Genomic DNA, 24,914 nt, shown 5'->3' on the forward strand with positions numbered 1-24,914 from the left:
TGACCATTCTGGTGCTTTTAACAATAATTTTCACTCCATCTTCCTCTCTCCAGTAGTTATTTTAGCTAGAGTGGTAAGGTGGTGGTGACGTCTGAATTCTTTGGACTCTGCCCCCCCTCCCTTCCTTTATTTCAGGTTGAGTGGTTTGTTTATGAGTCTTGTCAGAGGGAGGCTTGACAAGGGTGGAAACAGCTCGCTTGTGGAATGCTTCACATGGCACTTTCCACATCCTTAATGTTTATCACTTTGACATTTCTGTTTATGAATACTTGTCTTATTACTGCCATGGTATTTCCTTCATACATATCTACTGCAGACATGCAGTGCCTTCCAAATAACTTAGAGAGTATTCAGATAAAGTCCTTATATTCAGGGGAAAGTGAGAATAGCTTTAGTAGTCATATTAAGTACATTTACTGTATAGTATATATATATATATATATATATATATATATATATATATATATATATATATATATATATATATATATATATATATATATACTAAATTCACTATGTTTTAACAACACTTTCAGTGGTTGAAGAGTAGTTGTTTATTCAGCGGGCTTTCAGATTCATTGGGAGAGTTGATTAAAATTGGTGTGTTTTGTAAAGTTGATGAAAAGAATGCAATTTTATTGAATACATCAGTCAGCTGACACACAATTTGATTTATGGTCCTGCTATAATGTAGTTGGTTGGCAACATTGTTAAAAAAAAATAAATAACAACACATTAAAAAGTTTTTCTTATTGCCATTAGCCAGTGCTTTGGTTTGTGGCTCCTAAATTCAAAACCTGTCTGGTGATTAGGGACAGACATGATGTATTCATTTCAGTCATTTTCAACTGTCAGTGTTTATCATCAGTTTAGAAGATAAAAGTGTTTCAACAAAGATGCAAATGCATAATGAAACCACACTTTTTAAACCAAGTGAGAATTATCCAAGCACATCTAACCATGCATTTGCTGTTTCTGACAGAATGTGATTGTAATAGGACTTAACAGGTTATTGCAATTTATTACATGGTACCATAAGTATTACTGGAACAGGTAGATTTCTTGCGACATGAAACTTCTAAGCCATTCACTTGCTGGATAGATTGTGAAGACATATACACACATGACTCAAGATAACCGGTATTACAGTAGCCACTTCCTTGCAGTATGTTTTATTTTACTATGTATGTATTTTACTTTGTTTTATTTTAGCAAAACAAGGTTCTGAACAAATAAAACTTTTTTTTTTTTTTTTTTTTTTTTTAATAATAGCATCAGGTTTTTAAAGCTTGTTTTATTTGTGGAGAACTTGCTGTGTCAGAGTAGTTTTTTGCTAAGTTATTTCTCAACAATATCCAAAAGTTCAAAACTCTACCTAAAGCTGCATAATAGCAACTTTGTCTCATTTCTTTCTACAGTGACCCAGAGAAGCTGAAGCAACTGCAGAACCAGATTCTGTTGGAACAGCAAGAGTCTGCTCTCTGGGAGCAGCAAGGCATCCCCCCACAACAGCAACAGGCACCACCCCCCTCTCCACCTCTCCCGCCTCCACCCTCCTTCCAGGAACTCCAAAGCAGTCAGCAGGCCCCAGACCAGATGAGCCTTCTCAACTCCCACAGCCCCTCCAGCACCATGCAGACCAGCAGCACCTTCAACTATGTGCGGCCCAAGCAGTTCATTGCCGCCCAGAATGTTGTGGGCCCTTCTTCGGGGTACCGATCCCCTTCCTCTGGCTCCTCGTGCTCGAGCCTCCCCTCCCCTCTCTCTTCCCCAACCCCTCACAAGCAGTTCAACAAAGTGAGCCTTCCCCACTTCCAGCAGCAGACCTCCAGTGAGAATGAGTCCCTGGCCTCCCCGACCTCACCTTCCTTCCCTCCCCCTCCTCCCCCCTTCTTGAGTCCAACAACCTCCTTTGCCCCTCAGGACAACTTCCCTTTGCCCCCACCACCCCCTCCCTTGCCTCTCTCAGGTCCCCCACCTCCTCCACCCCAGTTCCCCCCCTCAGTGGGTACGAACTCCCCGCGGTCGGGACAGCAATCCCCAGCCGGCTTCCTCAGCACCATCCTGCCCTTGCAGCCATCCCCAACACAACCTGTCAACGCTCTGGGACTCCCCAAAGGAAGTACCCCTATGTAAGTGTGGGTCTATCTGCTGTCAATGAGTTAGTAACTCAACATGCTGTTGCTTAGCTTCTATAATATCCATTTCTGTCAATGCACTCTGTCTTGTTAGATAGTAAATGTTGAATTAAATTAATAAGTTGTCAAAGCTTAAAATGATTAAGGTTGGTAGAAGACCTTGGTGAAACAAGAACCAAAATCGAAATAGAGAGAAGTTTATAAACTATGTACGCAGAAGTATGTTGTAAATATACTTTTAAGTGTTGAGTATACCGTAGTTAATGTGTTCATTGCTGTTTGTTTGTCATAGCTGTCTAACCCTATTTAGTCTAAAACTTTAGTGATATATTTACTTTTACTACTGTTTTAAAACTGTGCTATAACAGTTGTGCTGTTGCAGCACCACGCAGCTCATAGATCATTCTACACACATGTGTTTTCCAAGAAAATAAACTAAAGTCGACTATGCTGAAATAAACAACTTTCTTGAACCTTTTCCATTCTGCTGGAAAGTGGTTCTTGTTCATTTCGTAATATCCGATCAGCCTCTTTCCAAGAATGGGCTTTCATTAACATGTGCAGTTTGGATTCTCATTACTTGATGCAATGATTCTTCAGTGTGTCCTTGCAGTACTGATTAACTTACATTTCTGTGCATCAGGGCTGACATCATTACACATTATTATTGTGGGTAAAACTAAAGAAACTTCTTAGCCCAGCAGACATTTTTGTTAAAATGTGTGTCTATTAGACCAAATAATTCCTTAACTTTTACTCGTCACATGCGAGTATTGCAGATTTTGGACAGTTTCCACTATTTTAAGTACATCCTTTCCATAAGCTAATAAGGTAATAATAAGCTTCACAAGTAGTTTTCAAACCCGAGTCATCTCCAGGTCTAACTGCACAGGATCAGTCGGCGAACACTTCAGCCAAATATTTAAAACTACAAAGTATGAAAAACTTCCATCTATCACCATCACTCCAGACCATTTTAAAATCTGAGCAAATAATATGTGCTCTTGCAAACAAGCCTGCCCTCCAGTTATACTGTATATAAGCAAATATTAGTCCTGCCAGCTTCTGAAGACTGAAAAATGACCAACAATTTAGGTCTACATGTATTTACAGACTAGAGAAGTTGACTGTCAACAAATCTTTTAAAGTATATAGAAAACTTTTTATTGCAATATATATGTCTAACGTTTTTCATAAGAATCTACAAGCATCTTATTGCTGTCAATAAAAAGGTTTTTAATTGTTCATATAAATGGTTAAATATCATTGGAGTAGCTTACTAACAGTATCTTTCTGCATTAACCATTTACTCTCTTACAAATAACAGAACATTTTTCAGTTGACCCTTTTGTCTCATTACATGTTTACCATTAAAAATAGAAATAATTAACATGAATGTATGACCTAGAAATGGTTGACTCGCAAACCAAAGCAGTTTGAAATCTTCAGTATCATCCTCTACATTTGAGTTTGAATGGAGGGCATGAGTTGCAATTGCAGTTAATGCTATATTAATGTTAATATATTTGATCAAGATAATGCTCAACAACCACACATACCAACATATACACATAAAAAGTCCAAACATGTCCAGTTTATACATATGTCCAATGTCTTTTCAGATTATATTCAGACATCTGTGTTCTTGTTTGAAGGACTGAAAAGCATTCATTTACACTGGCAAAGCTTTGTGATTCAGAGTCCCTTTGCTGTAATTTCTAACTGTCGAGATAGCACTTAAAGCAACTACCACTAATACTAATCTATTACCTGTAGAAACAGAAAATACCTTAAATCCATTCAAATTGCTAACAGTTACAGTAAGTGGGAATCATGGCTGTCTTTCTTGAAGGACTGTGAAGTCCCAATTTATACTTTATACTTTATACTAGCTTTCCAAGATTATGCATTGTTTTTTTAAATGATATACTGTAGTTGTATTTACAAAAGACAGACCAACTTACAGACTGATGGGTCTTTTTTTTTTGTTATTTGTTTTTTAAATATTGTGATATTATTCTCCTCAGTGGATTTCCAAGGAAGAGTGCTAGATCCGCACGGATAGCCTCAGATTCGGAGATTCAGGGCACCAAGGATGCCGTCATTCAGGATCTAGAGAGAAAACTACGCTTTAAAGAGGAGCGTATGAGCAACGGACAACAGGTTAGATTTGAGGAAAAACTGTGCAAAGGTCTTGCTTCACCCCAGAGCCAGACAAATTCACAAATACTGTATAGTGTGTATCTGTATTTATGGAGTTCCAGTGGGTATATTATATAATTTACTCTGTTATGTGTGAAATGAGATTGCTCTTTTAGTTTACACTGTTGTCCCTTGGTGCAGTACAGCATTTTGCTGTTGGAACCGATACATTAGAAATACAAAATTAAATGAGGAAATATAACTCTATATTTTTCAGAACCCCGCTACTTACTCTTTAAGAGAATTCCTTGCAAAAACTCTTTCTGACTTCTCTTCTACACTGCACAGTTACTACTAGTTTTCTTAGTTAAATCTGCCAAGGGAGCGTTCTCATATACATGTATAAATATTTAGCACTTAAATCAAAAGCATTCAATTGTAAAACTAATCAGAGGGTATTTATACATGATATTGTATTACATTTTCTAACAGATAAATGCATGGGATTCCACAATTTATTCCTTGCATGGTAGTACATTTACCAAACCCATCAGATATAGAATTGTACAGTACATTGACAATTGTTCCCATTCAACCATTTACAGAGGCTGACGTATGAAGAAAAGATGGCCCGTCGGCTGCTGGGTGCTGACAATGCTGCTACTGTCTTTAATGTCCAGGAGACAGAGGAGGAGCCCAGCACACAGGTAAGTGCACCTTCCTAAAAGAGGCTGTTTTGTGTCAAGTAAGGTGTCATTTTCCAACCTAACTTGGCTATCTCACAAAGGCTTCTCATACATTTAGAAACTTTAATGTATAGGATGTCTTTCTTTATCCTTGTCTTAAACAGTGAATGGTACTGTTTATTTCAGATGTTTTTTTTTTTTTTTCTCTTTGCAGGAAGGTGACTCTTACAAAATGTCAGATTCTTTCATTCCCCAAAAGGTTAACGTTCTTTTGTGTGTTCCCTGGTATGATTTCACTGATCCCTTGAGCGAAATCACTATAATCCCCATGGCCTGACTTTATGAAAATCCATCATTCTAAAACCATGTGATTTTAGTAGAGCTCTGTTCTAGTATGGTATAATAATGTTATGTTATGTGTGTGTATCTTAGTACTGTAAGATTACACCATATTATGCAAAAATGAATCCATACTGTATTGAGCTATCCATGTCTTTGCTCTCATAAAGGTGTTGTTTCTTAGCCTTCCCTTCACTTCTAAATCACTATTTCTGAACTGATTGTTGGTTTGCACAGCCGTCACTTTATTAGTTTTGCAGTTAAAGGTTATTGATTGAGAAATGTACCAGACTGACAGGACTGTAAGCAGAAGGACTATGTATCCACCTTGGGGATACTGTACCTCCCCACCAATTATCCTCCTTACTGCTGTTCAAACTGCAAAGCGGGGGCTGCAGGAGCCTCCATTGATGTGTCGTTCTTTCCAAACTCCTGGAAGCATGTCGACACCCCTATAATCACTTTATCTCTTTGGCTGAAGTCAGCCTATAATTATAGCATTATGTCATACAGCCCATCCAGATGTTTTTAAGTTGACAACATCAGAACAGGATCCTGAAATTAATTTGGCTCAACTGTAGTAGATATATCACTGGCAGTTGTGTGATCATCGGCAACTTTCAGTGTGCCCTTAATAACAGTGGGTCACCAGACACATCATGTTTCAGTCCAAATATGTAAATGTACTGCATGTGTCACTATGCACATCCCATATTACTACTGTTAATAAAGAGAACCATGGTATCGTAATTAGATGCATTAAGTTTTCTTCCTTTGTCAATGTGTGTATTTTAATCATGGTATTTAACTTTTAGTGACTTCACAGTTGACCTCTTCCCTTCATAAATTATGCATGAGATTGTGTTAAACCGAGACTCAATGCTGCCTTGACCCGTTCGTTGCAGGAGTACAAGGTGTCAAGCTTCGAGCAACGCCTGATCAGTGAGATTGAGTTCCGACTGGAGCGCTCACCCGTGGAGGAGTCTGACGACGAGGTGCAGCATGAGGAGGGGGAGGTGCCCGGCGAGAGGGTGCCACCTTTCTTTGACCACAAAATCAAACACTACAAGGTCTTTGAGGGCATGCCCGTCACCTTTACCTGCAAAGTCATTGGAGATCCCAAGCCGAAGGTAATACAAAATAAATACATCAAAGTAAGTTATTGAATTTAGAGAACTTGCTAAGATCCCTTTGATTCATTTCTTGGAGGAAGCATGTTGCTTTCCAGGTGAGGAAAGAGCTAGGGACCTCCCACAAGTCATGAATACAGATTTTTATGTTTTGGACGATCCTATCTGCCTGTTTTACACAGAACACCCCAAACGTCTTAAGATACCAGAACTCTTTAAGGGCTTGTTCTGCTGTAGATGTTCAGGGGACTGGGGGAGCCCGTAATCACCAAGCCTATCTACTCACTGTCTTCTGCAGATCTACTGGTTTAAAGACGGGAAGCAGATCTCCAAGGGGAGTGAGCATTACAGGAGTAGCAGGGAGCCAGACGGGACATGCTCGCTACACATTGAAGTTACTTCCCTCGACGATGATGGGAACTACACCATCATGACATCTAATCCTGGGGTAAGCTGTGATGGTGCTTGCCAAATGTTTGAAGCTGTGTTTTTTTTGGGAGGGGGTTTGGGGAGTGTTGGAACAGAATATGACAACATATTGCAGTATGTAGATTCTTTTTTGATTTGTGGAGTCAGAAGTTCCCACACATGGAATTTCTCAGTCTACCTACCAGGATATTAGTCACTGAGACATATGATCAGTGACGTCTGGAAGCAGACATACTCTTGCATGTAAATTCCGCATACTGTGCTTTCTAAAATTTGATTTTAAGAAAGTCATGTTTTTAAAACATGTGCAAACATGTACACACAATTAATCTTATATCCTGGAGGTAAAGTAGGTGCCACAGAAATGTTTTGTCTTGGATGTGTTACCACCTTAGAGCTTGGCTACATTTTGGGGTATTATGAAAAATCCTAATCGACTAACCTCCAGCTCTGTTTGCTGACATTTACATTCTGTTTCTGAAATATATCAACATGCTTGAAATCTCCACTATTACAGCTCGGTTGAAATTCCCCACTATCAACATCTCTGTAAAATCCCAGACTATTATTTAGGGCCTATTTTTAACTCACTTTATTTAAATAACATATACAAACATGACACTGATGACATCAGCTGAAATGTTTTACTTCTTGCACTTGTTATAATTTTACCTCAGAATTCATGTTGAGTGATTGAAATTGATGGTATCTAATGATTCCCCTCACAATAACGTAGTGCTTGGGTCTAGTGCCAGGTCATTCGGCACACAATTCAAATTGCTTCGCACAATTACTCTCGTCTACAGCATATTTCCAGGAGCCTGTTGTGCGTTCTGCCACTTAGTAATTAATGGGTTGCTGACAGTCTGCTGCTCATCAAGTAATACTGAAGTGAATCAGCATTTATGAGTTTCAGGGGACCTTGTTTTGTTTATTAATTACGTCTGGCAGTAAAAGCTAGCTCAGTTAGCCAGTATGTCAACTACTCTGGCATATAACAGCACATACGCTTTCCTCGCTGCAGAAAACATTTTGTGTAGTAATTGTGGAAAATAATCTTAATAAAGACCAAGACAAAAATTCCAAAGTGCCTGCCTGGTTGGGACGTTTTAGGTTATTCAAAAGCTCCATATTCCAAACAACGTGACCTCTTGTTTGTGACTACCAAACATGTTGGTTTGTGTTGGAGTTTGTGTTATTCATACAGAGTGTGCTAGTCTGCAGCCAAAACAGGAAGTTCATTAATGTCATCAGCAAGACTCCTGACAGATCAAAACAAGATGAGCAATTGCTTTGAATGAAAGTACTAACTTCAGATCAGATGGTTTCAATTCTCCAGTGTCATGCAAAGACCAGTTTTCTTTTCTGGCATCAATGCAAGCAAATACCTTGCCTTCTGGATTTTTCGTATGCAGCATTCCCATACAGTACGCAAAACATGCAAAGGTGAAGTGGAGGAAATTGTAAGGAACCCTAACAGGGGGGAGTGCCGTAGCAATATAGGTACTGTACACCGCCACAGCATTTGAGTGCCCCCACACCAACGTAGTCCAAAATGTATATACTGACAACAAACAAAGATCTGAAATGGAAATATTAAAGCTTTCCTTGGGGGTGTATTCACACAACAAATACATCATGTATTGTGCCCTTCTCTCCCTCAGTTAACTTCATTTCTTTATAATATTTAAATCATTGCCTCTTTTACGCAGGGCAGGACAAGCTGTACAGGAAGGTTGATGGTGCAGGCTGTGAATCAGAGAGGCCGGACTCAACGATCACCTCCAGGTCACATTAGGAGGTACAATACGTGAGATGGGGTTCACGTTCAGACTTGTCAATGGGCCATGACTGAATTGACCAGATAGCAGGTTTCAAGCTGAAGCAATCGCCAGTTTACCCTACACCAGATCCTTGAGAAAATAGTTGCTAGTGACCCTGTTTTTGTGCTGGGTTGCAAGTTGTTCATACAACTGAAATCACTGTATATTTCTAAAGCACCAAGTTAGGCATGCAGTGCAATGCTCATGTTATCTTTCACTTTAAGGTTAATGGTCTTGCCTATGTTAAAGCAGAGTGGGCCTGGCCCATGCTAGCTCATCACATGCTTTCTTGCATGTTTATTATTTCAATGGGATCTTATTCAATAAAAATTGACCTAAGCAGTTCAGACTGGCGCAGGGAGGATTAAGTTAGCCCACAGTAGGGTTAAATTAGTTTGAGGATGAAATTATGTCCACCAGTCAGCGATAAATAGTTAGTAGTGCAAAATGTTGTAAAAAGAGCAAGGTCGAGCTAAACGCATATAAAGAATGGTTTAACTGGGTTTTGTTTGTTACTCTTGTTCATTACTGGGCAAATATTGTATTGTTCCTGTACAGCTGTGATGTCATAAACTGCTTTTTGGATTTAATTTGATAATTTTAAACCCACATTTAAGACGGTTTGAACAAGTATGTATTGTATTTCTGCTTGATTGTTAAGCGTTTATGTTATCAGATGTAGAAACGTTAAGGTAATAAAACACAGACATGAATTGGAAGTCCTAAGGATTGAAACATACTCGTTGTCACAAAAACCCTATCACCTTGGACCAAAATTATAGGAATAGGTTATAACCTATTTCCACGTTTTAGTTAATCCACAAAATATGTTTTAATAATTGTGTTTATTAAAGTTTTAATCCACAACTACTGCTGTTTCTACAAATCAATCTGAAAGAACAGTCTCTGAAGGCTCTTTGCTGTTGTGCAGTTTTTCTAAGGAGGTACTAGCAGTTCTGTTGTCAGGCAAAAGTGGGCGTGTAAGATTAGATCACCTTTTGAACAGTATTCCATTAACTGGATCTTGTGTTTTTCCGTGGTGTTTTAAAAACAATTTACGGATATCCAGACATGTCTCCTGAGATAAGGCATTTGATAAATTATGGTGTAATGGCCAATTCTGAAAATGGAAAATGTACAAGCGAGATTACTCAATGAACCACAGCTTTGGAGTAAAACGCGTATGGCTCATTTAAACTTGTCTGTTATGTGGCTGATTTGTTTGACTTTCATTTTGAATGCTTTTAAAACTCTGCCAAACTCTATATGGAGAGGTTGAAATAACTGTTTCTCAGAGTTCTTAACAAGATTTTCACAACTGTAAGAAACATTTTAAAAGCAATACCCATTTATTGATTTACACAGTGAGCAGTAAAGGGGAGGATTTGTCTATCATGATTATTGTCAACAATGCCTTTCTAAGTGATGTTAGGGGTCAAAACTACTATCTACAATAACTGACTGTGTCTCTACACGGTACCCACAGTTTGTTAATGTACCAAATGCTTCCAAGCATCAAATGTAATTAATCTTCTGCATTAAATGGAATACGTTTTTTGGATACAAAAATCAGATATTTGTATTCATTACAAATGACAAGAATGCCTTATTTATTGCCTCACCAGGAGTTGCGTGACAGTTTAGAAAATAACAAATGAAAAAGAGCTCAGTGTGAGATTAATATATATTAAACAGGATCAACACAGCAGCTCTTGAGCCTGTATTTAAAAGTTTTAGACAGCAAAAAGTAAACAAACCAGTTTATGCGTGCACGCATAGTGATCTTTATGGAAGACCATCTGGGTCAAAAAAGATTTGTGCTGCTTTAGTGAGTCAGAATCTGATGGGACAGAAAAAAGGCAAGCACGTCATTCTGAAATGCCTCGCTTAAACAGTGCCCAACTTGTTGTGTTATGATTTTTATATAGCTTGCCACAAACACGCGCACAATATTTCGTAGTGCTTTAGGGGCAAAAACTCTGTAATTAACCCTTTCCAGGAATCGGCTGAAGTTAATTTACAGTATAGGACATAGGCAAAGTGATGATCTCAGTCTCATCAGTTTTTTTTTTTTTTTTTTCTAAAAGATGCAGGGCCCACAGTGGTTGAAAATGATAACAGCATGGAAACTGTGAAATTTAAATTTGTGAGAAATAAGGATACTAGAGACTACCGATTCATCACTGGCTGAAGCAGGTTTGCCATTTATATACTAAAAGTGTGCCTTTGCTCTTAGACCCCGATCCCGTTCCCGAGACAGCGGGGATGAAAATGATACAATCCAGGAGCGCCACTTCAGGCCACATTTTCTGCAGGCGCCCGGAGACTTGATTGTCCAGGAGGGGAAGCTCTGCAGGATGGACTGCAAGGTAATGTCAGGGTTCTGCAAGTCAGGAAATAACTCACGTGACCCCCGGGGGGGGGGGGGGGGGGGAGTTGTAATATACCAAATGACCTTAAGGTACTGGACCTTCATGTATAGTATACCTGGTGTTATATTGTGCTGCCTCACTGTACATGCAAAGCTATTGTACGGAGCCACACTGTTCGCCAAAAGACTGATTGTCTTATTATTTTTTAAGTTTAATAATTAATGTAGTTTATTGTGGCCAAAAAGTTACTTACTCAGAACTAAACCAAGTAACCACAAGACATATGTTTAATAAAATAATAGATCAACTATCTCTTAAGGCACTTTTGGGACTTTCGGGCCTAAATATACAGTACTTTAATGTGAGATGAGAGGGAAACAAATGTTTTGTAGCTTGCAATTCATATTTAATAAGATTTACTCCCTAAACACCAGCTCTTTTTTAATTTTTTGAAAATTTGGCTCAGAGGTTTCACAAAGTTGGAATTTGGAACTTTATTTTAAGGAAGAGGTCACTGTGAACGCTTACGCTCCCAGCTGCATTTTGTTTGAATTAAACTTGCCTTTTTCTCATTATAATAAACTAGGCTTCATTTCTTTTACATGATGGCAGACCTGTTTTGAATTAGGTTGTAGGCTTATTGAAGAGTAGAGATGGCAACACTTAACTACACCCCTAAATTTGAAATTGGCCTCCTTTGTATTTTAAAATGAATTTAAGTAAGCTGGTCAGATGAGGTCTGAAGGAATGGACGGCTATTGAAGAGCCAGTAAATCTTTAGACAGCCTATAAATATATGAGCTTCAGTCAAGCTGCAAGAAAGCTAAAGCCAGCTGACAAAGTGCCCAGTGGGGTTATGAGAAGCTGTCGAAGTGCCAGTATAGCTAAGGACAACAGGTTAAATGCCAGAAAACAAACAAACTAATAAGAAGCAACCAAGGCTTGCTATTGATATGGAAAGCATTTAATAGAATGGCTACTGGCAGAAAGCAAATATGTGATATAGAAAATTATAATCCATTGGTAGACATTGTATACAGAACACATTTTAGTCTTGAAATCTAAAAAGAAACTATGCTCGCAGGCTGTAGCTGTTAATGTGTTGAAGGGTTACTCTAGTACAGTAGACTTTCAGACACGAACCTGGGTAGTGTTACAGTGAACTCTACCCAAACTTTACTTTTCACACAGGTGGTCTGTTTTTGACAAACACCTGGAAGATGATACAGGTTTCTGTTCTTTATTCAATGCATGTAAATGTTCAAAGGTAACTTTTTGTGATCCTCTTCATATTACTGTTGCTTTTCTAACTAGCTGATAGTGGATGGAGGTGTGATACAATACTGTGGGTTCATAGTTTTCCATATAAAACCATCAGCATCTTCCTGAAACTAGGCAAAAGCTTTAAAGCTAAAACCCATCCCAAGGTCTGTATTTGTAAAGTATTTGCAAGCCAGTACATGAATAGGACTGCAGTAGACAAATACATTTTATTTATAGTGGTTGCTGTGTTAATTACCAGATATAAACTGAGCTTGATAATAAAGCGAAACACTGAACTTCAAGGTTTTTAGATGCAGTAGCTCAGTGCAGAATCAAAGCAATATTTTTCAAAATCACTAGTTGTGCTTGATTTTGTTGCATTTGCAGGTAAGTGGGTTGCCAACACCGGATCTCATTTGGCAGCTGAATGGCAAGACCATCCGCCCCGACAGCTCTCACAAGATGCTGGTGCGAGAGAATGGAGTGCACTCCCTCATCATCGAGCCAGTCACGGCTGGAGACGCAGGGATCTACACCTGCATAGCCAGCAACCGAGCCGGAGAGAACTCCTTCAGCTTGGAGCTCATTGTGGCAGGTAAATAAGAGGTCATTACCAATGCAATGATAATTGTCCAGTTGTTATAAACCAGGGCCAATGAGTATATTCCACACAAAAAACTAGCAAAATATCTAAATAATTGGCGTTACCATGAATGGAAGATCAGTAATTCAGTGATTCAAGGTTAGTCACACTAATAACAAGTAAGAAAATGTTCTTTAAAGTGTTAATTAATGGTATTATGTTTCATCAAGTTTCATAACCTGATGGTCCATATCCCCTGTAAGCTGGGAAAATATATTAATACCAGTCAATGCTATGTTTTGTATATAAGGTTTTAAGCATTGCTTACTCTGCACTGACAAAATGGATATACAGTATTTTCCTACTACAATACCCTGTTCTAGAAAGGTGCACACAGATTGCCAGTGTCTAAAACGCCTCGGAAATGTGAGACTGCATAACCTCAGGAATTTTAAACAAAAGTTGAGAAGTAAACTGTCAGCTGTTTTTGATTGTAATTTACTTAGGATCAGGTTTGCCTCACAGGATGTTTTTTGACCACAATCTCTTTGCTGCCTGTGTTTCCTCAGATCACGTAGGTTAACTTAGCAACACGCTGGCAACCTTTGCATTATGTCAATGATTAGTTAATAATCACATTTTTGCATTTTGAAAATATAAGCATCTGAGGCAGCTATGTAAATTATACAATTTAAAGCTATAGAACAAGTTATTGTAAGTGGTTATTCTCTGTATTAGTGGGGGAAAAAACATGCACAATATGAATGTCGAGGAGGACACTTAGAAATGCAGTTGATTGCCATGCTCATACTGCCCCCAAAGGGAAATATCACTTTACATTACAGTTTTTTTATTTTTTTAATGACTGAGACTCATGGTTGTCATCTGTTGCTAATCATAACAAAAAATACAATAAAAGCCATACATAAAAGAACAACCACAGAAAAACTGGGGTTTAACGGTTCAAAGTCTTTTGTTTAAAGAGCCACAATTTCAATTATTTTTTCTTCTACCTTCTAATATAATTGTGTAAAATATAAACAGTGCAAGTTTTGTATGTTGAATTTTATTAAGGACTGAGAATTATCTGGAATACCTACACATACACAACCACAGAAATCCTTGGGTAGTTCTTCAAATTGTAGCTTGACATAGCGCCATCTCCTGACTGCTGCGAGAGTCTGATACATTTCGTGATCGGATCCTGCTATTGTTTCCACAGCGAAAGAGATGCACAAAGCCCCGGCCTTCATAGAGAAGCTCCAGAACACCGGCGTGGCGGAGGGGTACCCCGTGCGATTGGAGTGCCGTGTGTCTGGGGTGCCGTACCCCCAGATCTTCTGGAAGAAGGAAAACGAATCCCTCACTCACAACACTGACAGGGTCAGGTAATAACAGCACTCTTTGATACCTCTCAGTTGAATTACAAAAGCAGACAGTAGTGATCTTTTTAACTAAACGTTTACTTGCTTTTTGTCTACCTGATGGAAACAGCAGCACACTGATTCAAGTACCAGCAAATTGAAATTGTTTGTTGATTGTAAAGCTCTTCACTACAAATGTTAGTGTTTGCTACTAGCTTTTATAAAAGCCATTTCCCTTATTCTGATTTTTTTTTTGCTGCTGGTACCAAACATTATTTCAGATACATATTTGAAGACCTAACTGTTTCTGCCTGAAAAATACGTTTCTATATTCCGTGTTGACAAGTTTTACTGTGGTAAACCATGGTAACAGCATAGAAATGTGTTAACACATAGGTAATAACATGATGAAACTGTGGTAAAATGCATAAAAATGTGAAAACATGGTAAAAAAAAAAAAAAAAAAAAAAAAAAAAAAAAAGCATATTTAATTTGTTTCTTAACTTTCAAGTCCTAACCTAACAATATTGCTCTTTTCATGTCTTCCCAGCATGCACCACGACAACTACGGCTACATCTGCATGATAATCCAGCCAGCTACCAAGGAAGATGCTGGCTGGTACACGGTGTCTGCCAAGAATGAAGCTGGCATCGTATCGAGCACTGCCAGGCTTGATGTCTATAGTAAGTTATGTAATCTGTTGATGGCTCTAATTTAGAAAACACAGGAGTGGTGGCTGAGAACTGCAAGTCTGTTTTATGTTATTCAATATTGGATATTAAATAAACTGTGCCTTAGAGTCAAATAGGGTCAGCAAGACCTTCGGTCCCATTTGATTGGTCTTCTTTGTATTTTTTAAATTATAATTGCATTGTCACTGGATACTACATAACGATGCAGTGTTAACAGTTCTTCTGTAATGATAAAATATAAATATTTAAAAGTATACAACATTTTGATCATGTTTTGAGTAGCCTGTTGAAGGCAATACAGGACATATTTCAAGCTGTTTACAGTACAGGCTGTTTTCAGTTACTGATGAAAGCAAGGGTATATTTTCATTTGTTCTTCAACCCTGTTTTGTTAGAACTTTATTATGCTTCTTAACCTTTTTTGAGATAAATGTCTTTGTTTTTGTTTTTTTTGTTTTTTTATAGGGTATTACTGGGTATTATTAAGTCTTGTTGGACTACAATTAGGAATGTAAATTGCTCCAGAGCAATTGAAATTTCCACAACACATATTTAGGAATGATGCCTATTCCCAAAAGCTGAATTTACCATGGCCATTATTGACTCCTCAACAGGGGACCTTTATAGCTATACTGCTCCAGAATGGTGTTATAATTAGCCTTATGGATTGTATTCCCCCACACAGAATTTTTTTAAAAGTTGGATACTTTTTTAGTAATATTTGACAGAAATGCTTTTCCCCTTTTCTCTCATGCTTTTGTTTATTCATGCGTTCCTCCAGAAATACACAGTGCAAAAGTACCGCTTTGAGAATTTTCTTTGAAAGCTTTTAAATAAATTCATAAAACATGTTCTGGCTTGGTAGACATTTCCACTAAGATTAATGATCATTTCTGCAATGTCACAATGTAAATATTTGTGTTTTATGCATACTAAGATTATCAGTTTCTTTCCTTTGGAATGTTTGTCCAGTGCCTAAATGTGTGGCTGAGTTTTACCCACTGGAGCCAGCTGGGGGAAAAAAAAAAGATACTCACACCAAAAACTTGTTTATAAAAAAAATAACTCAGAAAACTTAATTAGTCTATTGGATTAGAATTTGTATTTTTGATAGCTACTGAAGATCGGTATGCCCGTGTTAACTCATGTCAAGTGCCTTCACTTAAGACTGCTTTTTATTTAATAGTAAAACATTTGCAATGTTTACCAACAAGTTTATTTTAATATTCTATGTAAGGATGGTAGAATTTGCTTAATAAATTATATAAAAGGAATTATTAATATATTTATTCCAATATATATCACCTATATATATATATATATATATATATATATATATATATATATATATATATATATAATATATATTCTTAAATAGTTTTCATTTTTTCTGTTCGTTATGACCCATGGACCTTGTTCGTGTCTTGTTGGGTGTTATTGGTAAACTCGTTTTAAATGTTTTTTTTTTTTCCTATACTATCTGATATTACCTCAGAATTTGTGACAAGGTGCTTGAGGAACTTCATAGGTCACAATTTTTAACTGAACCAAACAAAAAAAAAAAAAAGAAAAAAGAAAATGTAGAGACAAGCCACTTCCTTTTCTCCACAGCTCAGTGGCAACAGCAATCACACACCCCCAAGCCAAAGAAGGTGCGTCCCTCAACCAGTCGATACGCAGCACTCACTGAAAAAGGTCTGGATGTCAAGGCAGCTTTCTTCCCAGAAGCCAGCCCAGTCCATCTGCTGACACAGCCAGAGCTGGTGGAGAGCGACGACCTCTAGACAGGGATGCAGTGACGTCTACCTGGCACTACCATCCTACTATGCCAGCCTGCCCTTGTGGAACCAAAATTAAAAGATGTCGAAGATGTCACACTATCAATGATATAGAGAATCTTGGCCCTTGCAAGAGCTTGCAGTTTCTGTATTCACTATCAGCTCTTAGTTGGATATGCTGGCATACAGAGTTTGGACTGTTAACCTATTGCACAGGTTTTAATAACCTTTTACTTGCACCAGTTTTTTTTTTGTTTGTTTTTTTTTAAGATACTCTGCTACTTAGTAGCTCCAGTATATTCTGAAAATATATGCATATTAATGTTAAACAATATTTTATATTATTTGAATATGATACTAAGTGCCAGGCTTAGCCATGCATATTTCCTGTTTAGAAAAAAAAAAAATGTTGCAGCCTTTCTAACCACCTGTAAAAAGTGGTTAGGATACGTTAAGAAAAGCAGCGAAATGGGGTAAACAGAAGTGCTACACTATTTAAGCACATTACCTATAGTTGTGACCCAGTTAGAAGGATCAAAGGGTACAAATAAGCAGACCTTATTCACTAAAGAAAAAGGTGTGGTTACTTTACAAACAATTGCCATTGGAGACTTCAGGCTGTTGTAAGTGCTCCAGATTTACATGGTAGTTATTTTTTTGTTTATCAAAAGCAGTATCTAGATATGCATGTTAAATGGGTGCCAATCTTTTTTTGTATTACTAGAGGGCTTCTTCAGTATTCACAATATAGACGAATTGTGTCTAAATTGTATATACAGGGTTTTGGTGAAAGGTTGATGTAACAGCAAAAACAGCAGTACCAACTAGATGACTTTGAAACTACATTATCTCCAGAGTGCCTCTGTAACACAAGGATAATAATGAAATATTTTACATGGTATTCTGCAATATACCCCATCCAGACCTTCAGCTTTGGTAGAGTCCATGCGAACTACCTAATCAACAAAGTATTCTTCTTTTTTTTATTTACTGCCGTAAACTTTTTTTAAACAGCCAGCACAACAAAAGCTCCAGCTTTGGCATAAGGCTGGGCCTTCATTCTTTCAGCTGAAACCATGAGCAAAACTGTTATTACGTGCAATTAGAAGGGGAGCGCATGTCAAATGTTATTGATTGCAGGTCTAGTGCCATTATTGAGACCACGAGAGTAACAAAAGCAGGTTGTTAAAGAATTGGGTCTGCAAGGCGTGACTTGGAGGTCAATCGGAAGTACAGACCAGTAAATACAGTAGATCAAAGATAGGTGGGTAATGTAGCGGTGAATAGGGCAGATGTAAAATAAATGAATGCAAAAGGGAAGACATAAATGCTTTAGTTTGCTTTGCCTTTGTTGTTTCTCTTGCTTTATTCTTCATAGGGCTAAAGTAAGAATGTGGCCTTTTTCAGTTTCAGCACTGCAGTCCAGCCAAGCAACCCACATTTAGGTCATATAAAATATATATATATATATTATATATATATACTATATATATATATATATATATTATATATTAAAACTGCTTACCATTAACATGCAATATGTATTTCAATCGAGTACTTAATATTAGTTATACATGTAGTGTCTAGTGGATCACATAAGCATTTTTTATTATTATTTATAACGTGTGTGTGTGTGTGCGTACAAGATCTTAGTATTGTTACGAACTTCACCTTCCATTTTAAGACACAATAAAACTGTCCTTTTAGGATCATTAGGTAATACAATTTAACAGATTCTGTCTTTTATTACATATTAAGTCATTGCATACAGTAATTATCCAAACTTTCACTAAAAAGTATTTACTTGTGGTTTAAAGTATATATTTTAAATAAACGTTCTTTATCATTTAACAAAATGGGACTTTCTTTTAGCAGTGTGTTTTACTCCACGTGTGTTTAGCTGTTCAATTTCAGAATACTGTTTTAATGCATATTACATTTCTTATTGTGTTCTCACCTTTTTATTTCTAAACCATCAGATGCTTTTATGGCTTGTGCTCCAAACATTATTTTGTGTTGAAAATGAAAGTCTGGGAATAAAAGCTGTTTTTGTTGTAGTTTTAAGTACATTTTGTTTTGTAATGTTTGCAGCACATTGAGGAGGTAACCTGGACAACATCTACAAATACTACTGAATAACCACAGTGAAGCTGGAGGTGCCCTTTTGAGTTGCAAAACAAAATCCAAAATTATTCAGGGTTTATTTTTTTATTTTTTGAAGACAGTAAATGCGTGACAACACTTCCAAGAAATATTACTTTCCATGGGGCAGTGTCTCTGTGGATATGAGTAGGCAGATAACACATTTAAAATGCATAGTAAACTGTTCTTAGTTGCACACCCAGTTTACCTCATTATTGGAGAACTATACTGTCCCACCCAGTAACAATGCAATCACAATACAGTATTGGCTGGGTGAGGCAGCAGGGGATTAACATGAGTGACGAGGGCATGAATCAGCTTCCTCTAAATAAAACAGAGGCATTAGAGATTTGCTTATTTCACAGATTTTCGCTTCAAAATACACATTGCACTATAGCAATTGCCATCGACTTCAAAATGGTCATATTTAGAAAATGACCTCAATAGGGATAAAAACAGTTGTCTGCTGTGAAATTGAATGTGAGTTTCTACAAACTGGTGCGTGTGTTTTAATTCAACAATTGCTGGTCACCATCAAACCAGTGGTTAGTAGATAAAACTTAATTTTCTACGCAGAGGAGATTTTATTTATCTGTATTTACATTTGATTTGACCTTGAAGAAACTTCACTGGCTCTCGAGTCCCTGGCCTTATCAGCTCAGGTGTCAAAAAATAACTTTATCAGATATGAATATAATATAGGAAGTTAATATGGTCACCAATGTAGAAGTATTCAGAACTCATTGTGGGGGTGATGGCATGGCACTTGGAAAAAATTAAAGCAATCCTAAATAAACACAGATAACTAAAACAAATGCAAATTGTGAAACATGAAGAACAAGCAACAGAAAGAGGCATGTCAACTGAGACAAAAGGAAGTAACACAAGCCTGCAAGTAATATGCTGCAGTAAATACTGAAGTGGTTCACTGAAATCTTTGGAAGGCATCTTCTATAAATGTCTTTATCCAAACCAAAGTTTGGTTTTCTATCTGGCTAGTTTCCCTTCCATGCATGCACGCACACTCACTCACACGCATTATAATTATGGTTGTGGTCTGTCCTAGAAAGAAATGTATTTCTTTCTCAATCCATACCGGCAAGTGTAGTCGGACACAATATCTAGAAGAGTGACTCAGTGGTTCAGTATGATGTCACCTGCTGATACAGTAGACATTAAATAAGCAATGAATTACTTTTATGTGTAGGGAATCGATTGTAAGAAGCAAAATAAAGAGCAATCAAAGGTTGCAAACACGGGTCATTCCTCTCCACACATAGCATTCTTTATTTACTAATGTTCTATGAACTTACCCAACAACACTGAAGAGGAGGAGGAGAAATGCAGGAATCTTATCTACCCTGCAGTTACCCCTTGCTTTAAACTGCCATTTAGGAAGCTCACTGGGTAGTCCTTTACAGTTTAAGCCAGGAGAGTGATTTTGGAATACCACAACATTTATGAGCCATTTTAAACTGGGGTTAGCTGGGGCTAACAGATGGTCACTCCATGTATTCTTTGACAGTAAATTTGACCCCCTGAGAAACGTGCAACCTAACTGCATTTTAAATAAGGTTCTGGACCATGGGCACTGTTGTTATAGCAAGTACAGAATATGAAAGGTGTGTGTGTGTGTGTGTGTGTGTGTGTGTGTGTGTGTGTGTGTGTGTGTGTGTGTGTGTGTGTGTGTGTGTGTGTGTGTGTGTGTGTGTGTGTGTGTGTGTGTGTGTGTGTGTGTGTGTGTGTGTGTGTGTGTGTGTGTGTGTGTGTGTGTGTGTGTGTGTGTGTATATATAAAGGTATAGTGTACTAATTAAATCATTTAACAGCTATTCTCCACTTTGATATAGTTGCTAAATAGAAAACTAATTTTCATAAAACCAGGCGCTGCACATGAAAAGCAGTCAGAGGTGGGGGAGTTACATTGTGAGCTGAAGTCCTCCATCCACAACAAGCACCTGCCCAGTAATATAGGGAGACTCGAGGAGGAAGAGGATAGCATGGGCCACATCTTTGGGCTCCCCAAAACGACCCAGGGGGATGGTTCTCCTCCAGCCCTCTTCATCCATACCTGAAGTCATGTCTGTGTTTATAAACCCTGCAACAGATAACATAAACCACAGTGAATCTTACACTGGTAATAACCACCATATGAACAGGGATAATTGGATAATGATGAACACACAGCTCCCCTTTAAACACTGTAATTAGGAGAGACAGTGTTATCTATTTGCTTCAAGTAATACAAGCAGTGGACTGGTTCATAACTGGTTCCTTGTGCAACAGCAGCAATTGCAATTTCAGCTGAGTGAAGTTCTGGATAAATACAGCTTCATTTTACAAGGAAACTCACTGCAATGTTTTTAAACAGTATAAAAAGATGAAAGCCTACAGTACCTGGAGCAACCAAGTTCACTCGAATATTCCTCCCAGCCACTTCTTTAGCAAGAGAGTGTGTGAATCCCACAAGCCCTGCTTTACTGGCACTGTATGCACTCTGACCAGCGTTACCTTTCAGTCCAACAATGCTGCCTACACAAAAAGGGTATTCAATTCAATGTGCTGTGATGACTATCAAGACTGGAACGGCATTGACATTGAAAAAAATGTCCTCTCCTATTAATGATAAGCAACACGATATCATTCAAAAACGATCAAACAAACTTGTATAATTATAACATTACATAATAATTTACATTCTGTGACCTTGTCTGAATACAGAAGTACTCGTAATGCTGAGTAAATGGTTTAGTTAAAAAAAAAAAAAAAAAAAAAAAAAAAAAGTATAATATAGACACAATGTAGTGACAGCAACTTAACTGGAGTATGTCCTGAATTTGAAAAATAGGATATCTTTGAGGTTAGCTAAAATTAAGCCTATGAAGCGAGAGCTTCATCATGGTCATTTCTCATTCCTTCTCTTAAAGCGCCACCTTGTGATACAATAATGCATAAGAAAATATTTTATCACCTAGTCTTTATGGCTGTTCTAAACTTTCACCACTTTTGGAACCTGCATTTGTAAACCATGCACAGTCCCAATACAACACAAAAACTACTTTTTAAGTAGTGCATTAAAAAAAAAAAAGATTAAGTATTTACTGATGACAGCCCAAACTGTGAAGCAGTCTTCTGCAGCTGGAATAGAAAAGCCCACTGCTTAACAGACATAATTTTCTACAGGATTTTTTTTAGAACTTTTCTTTTTTTTACATTGGGAAGCTCGCTCTTACAGTAATTATATTGTATATAATGGATTAGCTGAAAAGTCTTTGGTATAGAAAATAAAGCATAACCTAAATTTACAATGGCGCCCCCTTGGTTCTGTAGCATGCCTCTTAAAGAATATTTGCACGTCAACATGGATCCGAGGAGGTTTGTGTGCAGATGAGTCAACATCTCTTCAGTCTTTATTCGCAGTAACAGGCCATCCCTGGTCAAAAAATAAACAAGTTTTTTTTTTTTTTTTTTTTTTTTTCAATCACAATTGGTCAATTGTAACAAACCTGTGAATTTAGTCCTTAGTTCCACACTAAATTGAGAACTGGCAGAATACTATCTGAGAATCAGACACAATCCCAAGCTCTGAACTATCTTAGTACCAGTTGCTACGAAAACATATGCAGAACAAAATGCAGGATCAGCTGAGCCCAAATTTTAGTACAGACCTCTGGGTTAAACTGGTGAGTGTTTGGGAAGACAGTAGTGCATGGAGTAAGAAACATTCTACACTGGGATACTGTTTATAGTTTTAAAGCTATAATGTTATTACATTTTTTTCATCATATTTGTGAATTAGTCCCTGTTGTACTAAAAGAAAAATGTAAAGCTTTGTTAATTATACAAAAGTTTCAACAAGACTTATTGTCCAAATATTTGTATAGCTAAGTTTCACTTACAAGTACAAGTCACTAAAATACAAAAGACAGGCTTTTTGCAAAATACATTTAATCAAGTACAACCTCTTCATCAAGTAACATGTTTTTCTACAGTTTAGGTATCTGCAGTTGCTATGGTAATGATGACAATGAAAGCGGTTAACTTAACAAATACTTTAAGCTAGTGTATAGAGCTGAATGAGAAAGGAGCCAGCAGCTGTGTTCAAATGCTTAGCTACTCCACTTCTACCTTCAGTCAAAATACACAAAGTTAACTTCACAGATAACTCTGCAATTAGGGGCTAAGTTACAAACCTGTTTACACCAGCAGCATTCACCAAGTAGCTTATGTGACCCAAACTTGTCTGAATCTTCTCAAATGTTTGCTGGATTTCCTGTTCTTTTGACACATCACATTTTAGAGCAACGTGATCAGCTAGAATTGTGTAAAATAATAAAATAAAAGATGGATTAAGTGTGAACTACAATGGTCAACTGACCCCTCCTCTCCCCCCCCCCCTCAAATCATCAAACCAGGCAATTGTAAGCAGCACTGGGCCAGTGTTGTTGTTTGTTTATTTGTTTGGGTTGAAGACAAAAACATCCCATTAAACAACATGTTTATGTTATGTCTATGAACTACAAACATTATTCAAATCTTCGATAAAGAGACTCACATCCATACCTCCAAGTGTGCTGGCAGTGGCTTGTGCTGCATCCAAATCTCTTGCTATGACAACCACTCTGTGCCCTTTCTGTGCAAGCAACTGTGAAACAGCCTTCCCGATCCCCCTGGAACCGCCAAACACTGCACACAGTTTGGACATTCTATATATTAAATAAATAAAAATAAGTAAAAACAATGGTCACTATGAATACCACAGCTGAAAGAATTGCAAAGAATTAACAATGTCCAAACTTTAACTTGAGAACGACAGAATCTTTAAAAAAATTTAAAAAAATAAAATAAAAAAATCTCTTTTTCACTGTTCGTAAATGTTAGTCTTTGTTCACGTATGTTATGCATTTATTTATTTATTTTGACAGGCGCCAGGAATTAAACAATGCATATTGTTTTGAATATTCTACTACAATAACTAGGTTTGTTTCTCGTGAAGTATCTTCACACCAAGGTCAATTGATTGTCAAGCAATATCAACTCTCGTCACTTTGTTGCATGATGGTTGCAGGGTTGGTTTTATATATATATATATATATATATATATATATATATATATATATATATATATATATATATATATATATATATATATATAAAACAAGACGTTCGTGGTTTGTAGCATAATTGGTTGTCACGGCTAAACATACTCGTTAGACCTTGAGAAATACCGTTTTCAATTTCAGATCTCGAAACTATAATACTTTTTAAAAACAATGAAGCTCTGTGTCATTTTACTCAAATTTTAGATTACTGTAAACCCTACAAATGTTGTACTGCTTGCACTGTGAATCGATTGTTTACAAAATAGAGTGAAATTGTACTGAATTCTCTCATTCCTAATTAAACAGTATCTGCGTAGTTCCTCCACTCACGTCCTTCAAGCGACGTCTTTGCTCGTGGTAAATTTTTCCAGATGCCTATTATATTTAATTCATTTATTTTAATTTCATATTACTAAAACACATTTTAAACCGAAAGCTTGTTGTGACTGCAGCCACCGTATCCCCGGAACATGAATACATGAAAAACAGTCCACGTGAGCAGGCGTGTAATTGTTCAGCGATTCACCAGGGGGAGCCAAAACGATTTAAAGATTATTATTATTATTATTATTATTATTATTATTATTATTATTATTAATAATTTTTAGCAAAAAACCTTATCCAGGGCGACTTACTATTGTTACAAAGTATTGCATTATAAAATATAAAATTACAAGTTATCACATTACAGAATATCATAATGCAGATAAGAGCAGTTATGAAAGTACAGTAAGATCAAATTCAAGTAAGCAAAATAAAGACTACAGTAGATTATAAGTAAGCGCAAGTTTGACTATGATCAGTTAATATATTTTCTTATATGAGTGAAGTCCAGTAAGAACACATTGTAAGTATGATAAATGGATGAGAATGATTTCAAATAAGAGCAATTACAAAAACACGTGAGTACGGTTACCTATAAGAATAAAAT

General features: G+C 37.1%; 2 protein-coding genes across 2 annotated transcripts in view; one reads left to right on the forward strand and one right to left on the reverse strand.

Annotated features, from left to right (window-relative positions):
- Positions 1 to 17,740, forward strand: part of palld (palladin, cytoskeletal associated protein) — a 160,516-nt gene extending 142,776 nt beyond the window's left edge. Inside the window, exons 10-20 of the mRNA XM_041264617.1 lie at positions 1,419 to 2,132; positions 4,166 to 4,301; positions 4,886 to 4,987; positions 6,211 to 6,435; positions 6,734 to 6,883; positions 8,577 to 8,665; positions 10,924 to 11,056; positions 12,710 to 12,917; positions 14,128 to 14,293; positions 14,820 to 14,953; positions 16,574 to 17,740. Coding sequence (XP_041120551.1) covers positions 1,419 to 2,132; positions 4,166 to 4,301; positions 4,886 to 4,987; positions 6,211 to 6,435; positions 6,734 to 6,883; positions 8,577 to 8,665; positions 10,924 to 11,056; positions 12,710 to 12,917; positions 14,128 to 14,293; positions 14,820 to 14,953; positions 16,574 to 16,746 — 2,230 coding nt within the window. The 3' untranslated portion in view covers positions 16,747 to 17,740. The remainder of the gene's footprint in view (positions 1 to 1,418; positions 2,133 to 4,165; positions 4,302 to 4,885; positions 4,988 to 6,210; positions 6,436 to 6,733; positions 6,884 to 8,576; positions 8,666 to 10,923; positions 11,057 to 12,709; positions 12,918 to 14,127; positions 14,294 to 14,819; positions 14,954 to 16,573) is intronic.
- A 2,899-nt stretch (positions 17,741 to 20,639) lies between these two features.
- On the reverse strand, positions 20,640 to 24,441 carry cbr4 (carbonyl reductase 4). Its single transcript, XM_041228954.1, has 6 exons — positions 24,314 to 24,441; positions 23,445 to 23,587; positions 23,075 to 23,195; positions 22,178 to 22,314; positions 21,279 to 21,413; positions 20,640 to 20,979 (listed from the first exon to the last, which is right to left on the reverse strand). The coding sequence occupies exons 2-6, from the start codon at positions 23,584 to 23,586 to the stop codon at positions 20,801 to 20,803; spliced, it is 714 nt and encodes a 237-aa protein (XP_041084888.1). The 5' UTR covers position 23,587; positions 24,314 to 24,441; the 3' UTR covers positions 20,640 to 20,800.
- Positions 24,442 to 24,914: the final 473 nt, after the last annotated feature.

The sequence above is a fragment of the Polyodon spathula genome, chromosome 1, assembly GCF_017654505.1.
Source record: "Polyodon spathula isolate WHYD16114869_AA chromosome 1, ASM1765450v1, whole genome shotgun sequence".
Classification (NCBI taxonomy): Eukaryota; Metazoa; Chordata; class Actinopteri; order Acipenseriformes; family Polyodontidae; genus Polyodon; species Polyodon spathula.

Bases quoted from the DNA above. Each gene is read 5' to 3' on its own strand.
- cbr4 (XM_041228954.1), bottom strand. From the start codon at position 23,586: ATGTCCAAACTGTGTGCAGTGTTTGGCGGTTCCAGGGGGATCGGGAAG. The intron at 22,315-23,074 runs GTTTGTAACTTA...TTTTTTGACCAG, and splicing joins AATGCTGCTGGTGTAAACAG to GGATGGCCTGTTACTGCGAA. The intron at 21,414-22,177 runs GTTATGCTTTAT...CTTTTTGTGTAG, and splicing joins GGGCGCCATTGTAAATTTAG to GCAGCATTGTTGGACTGAAA.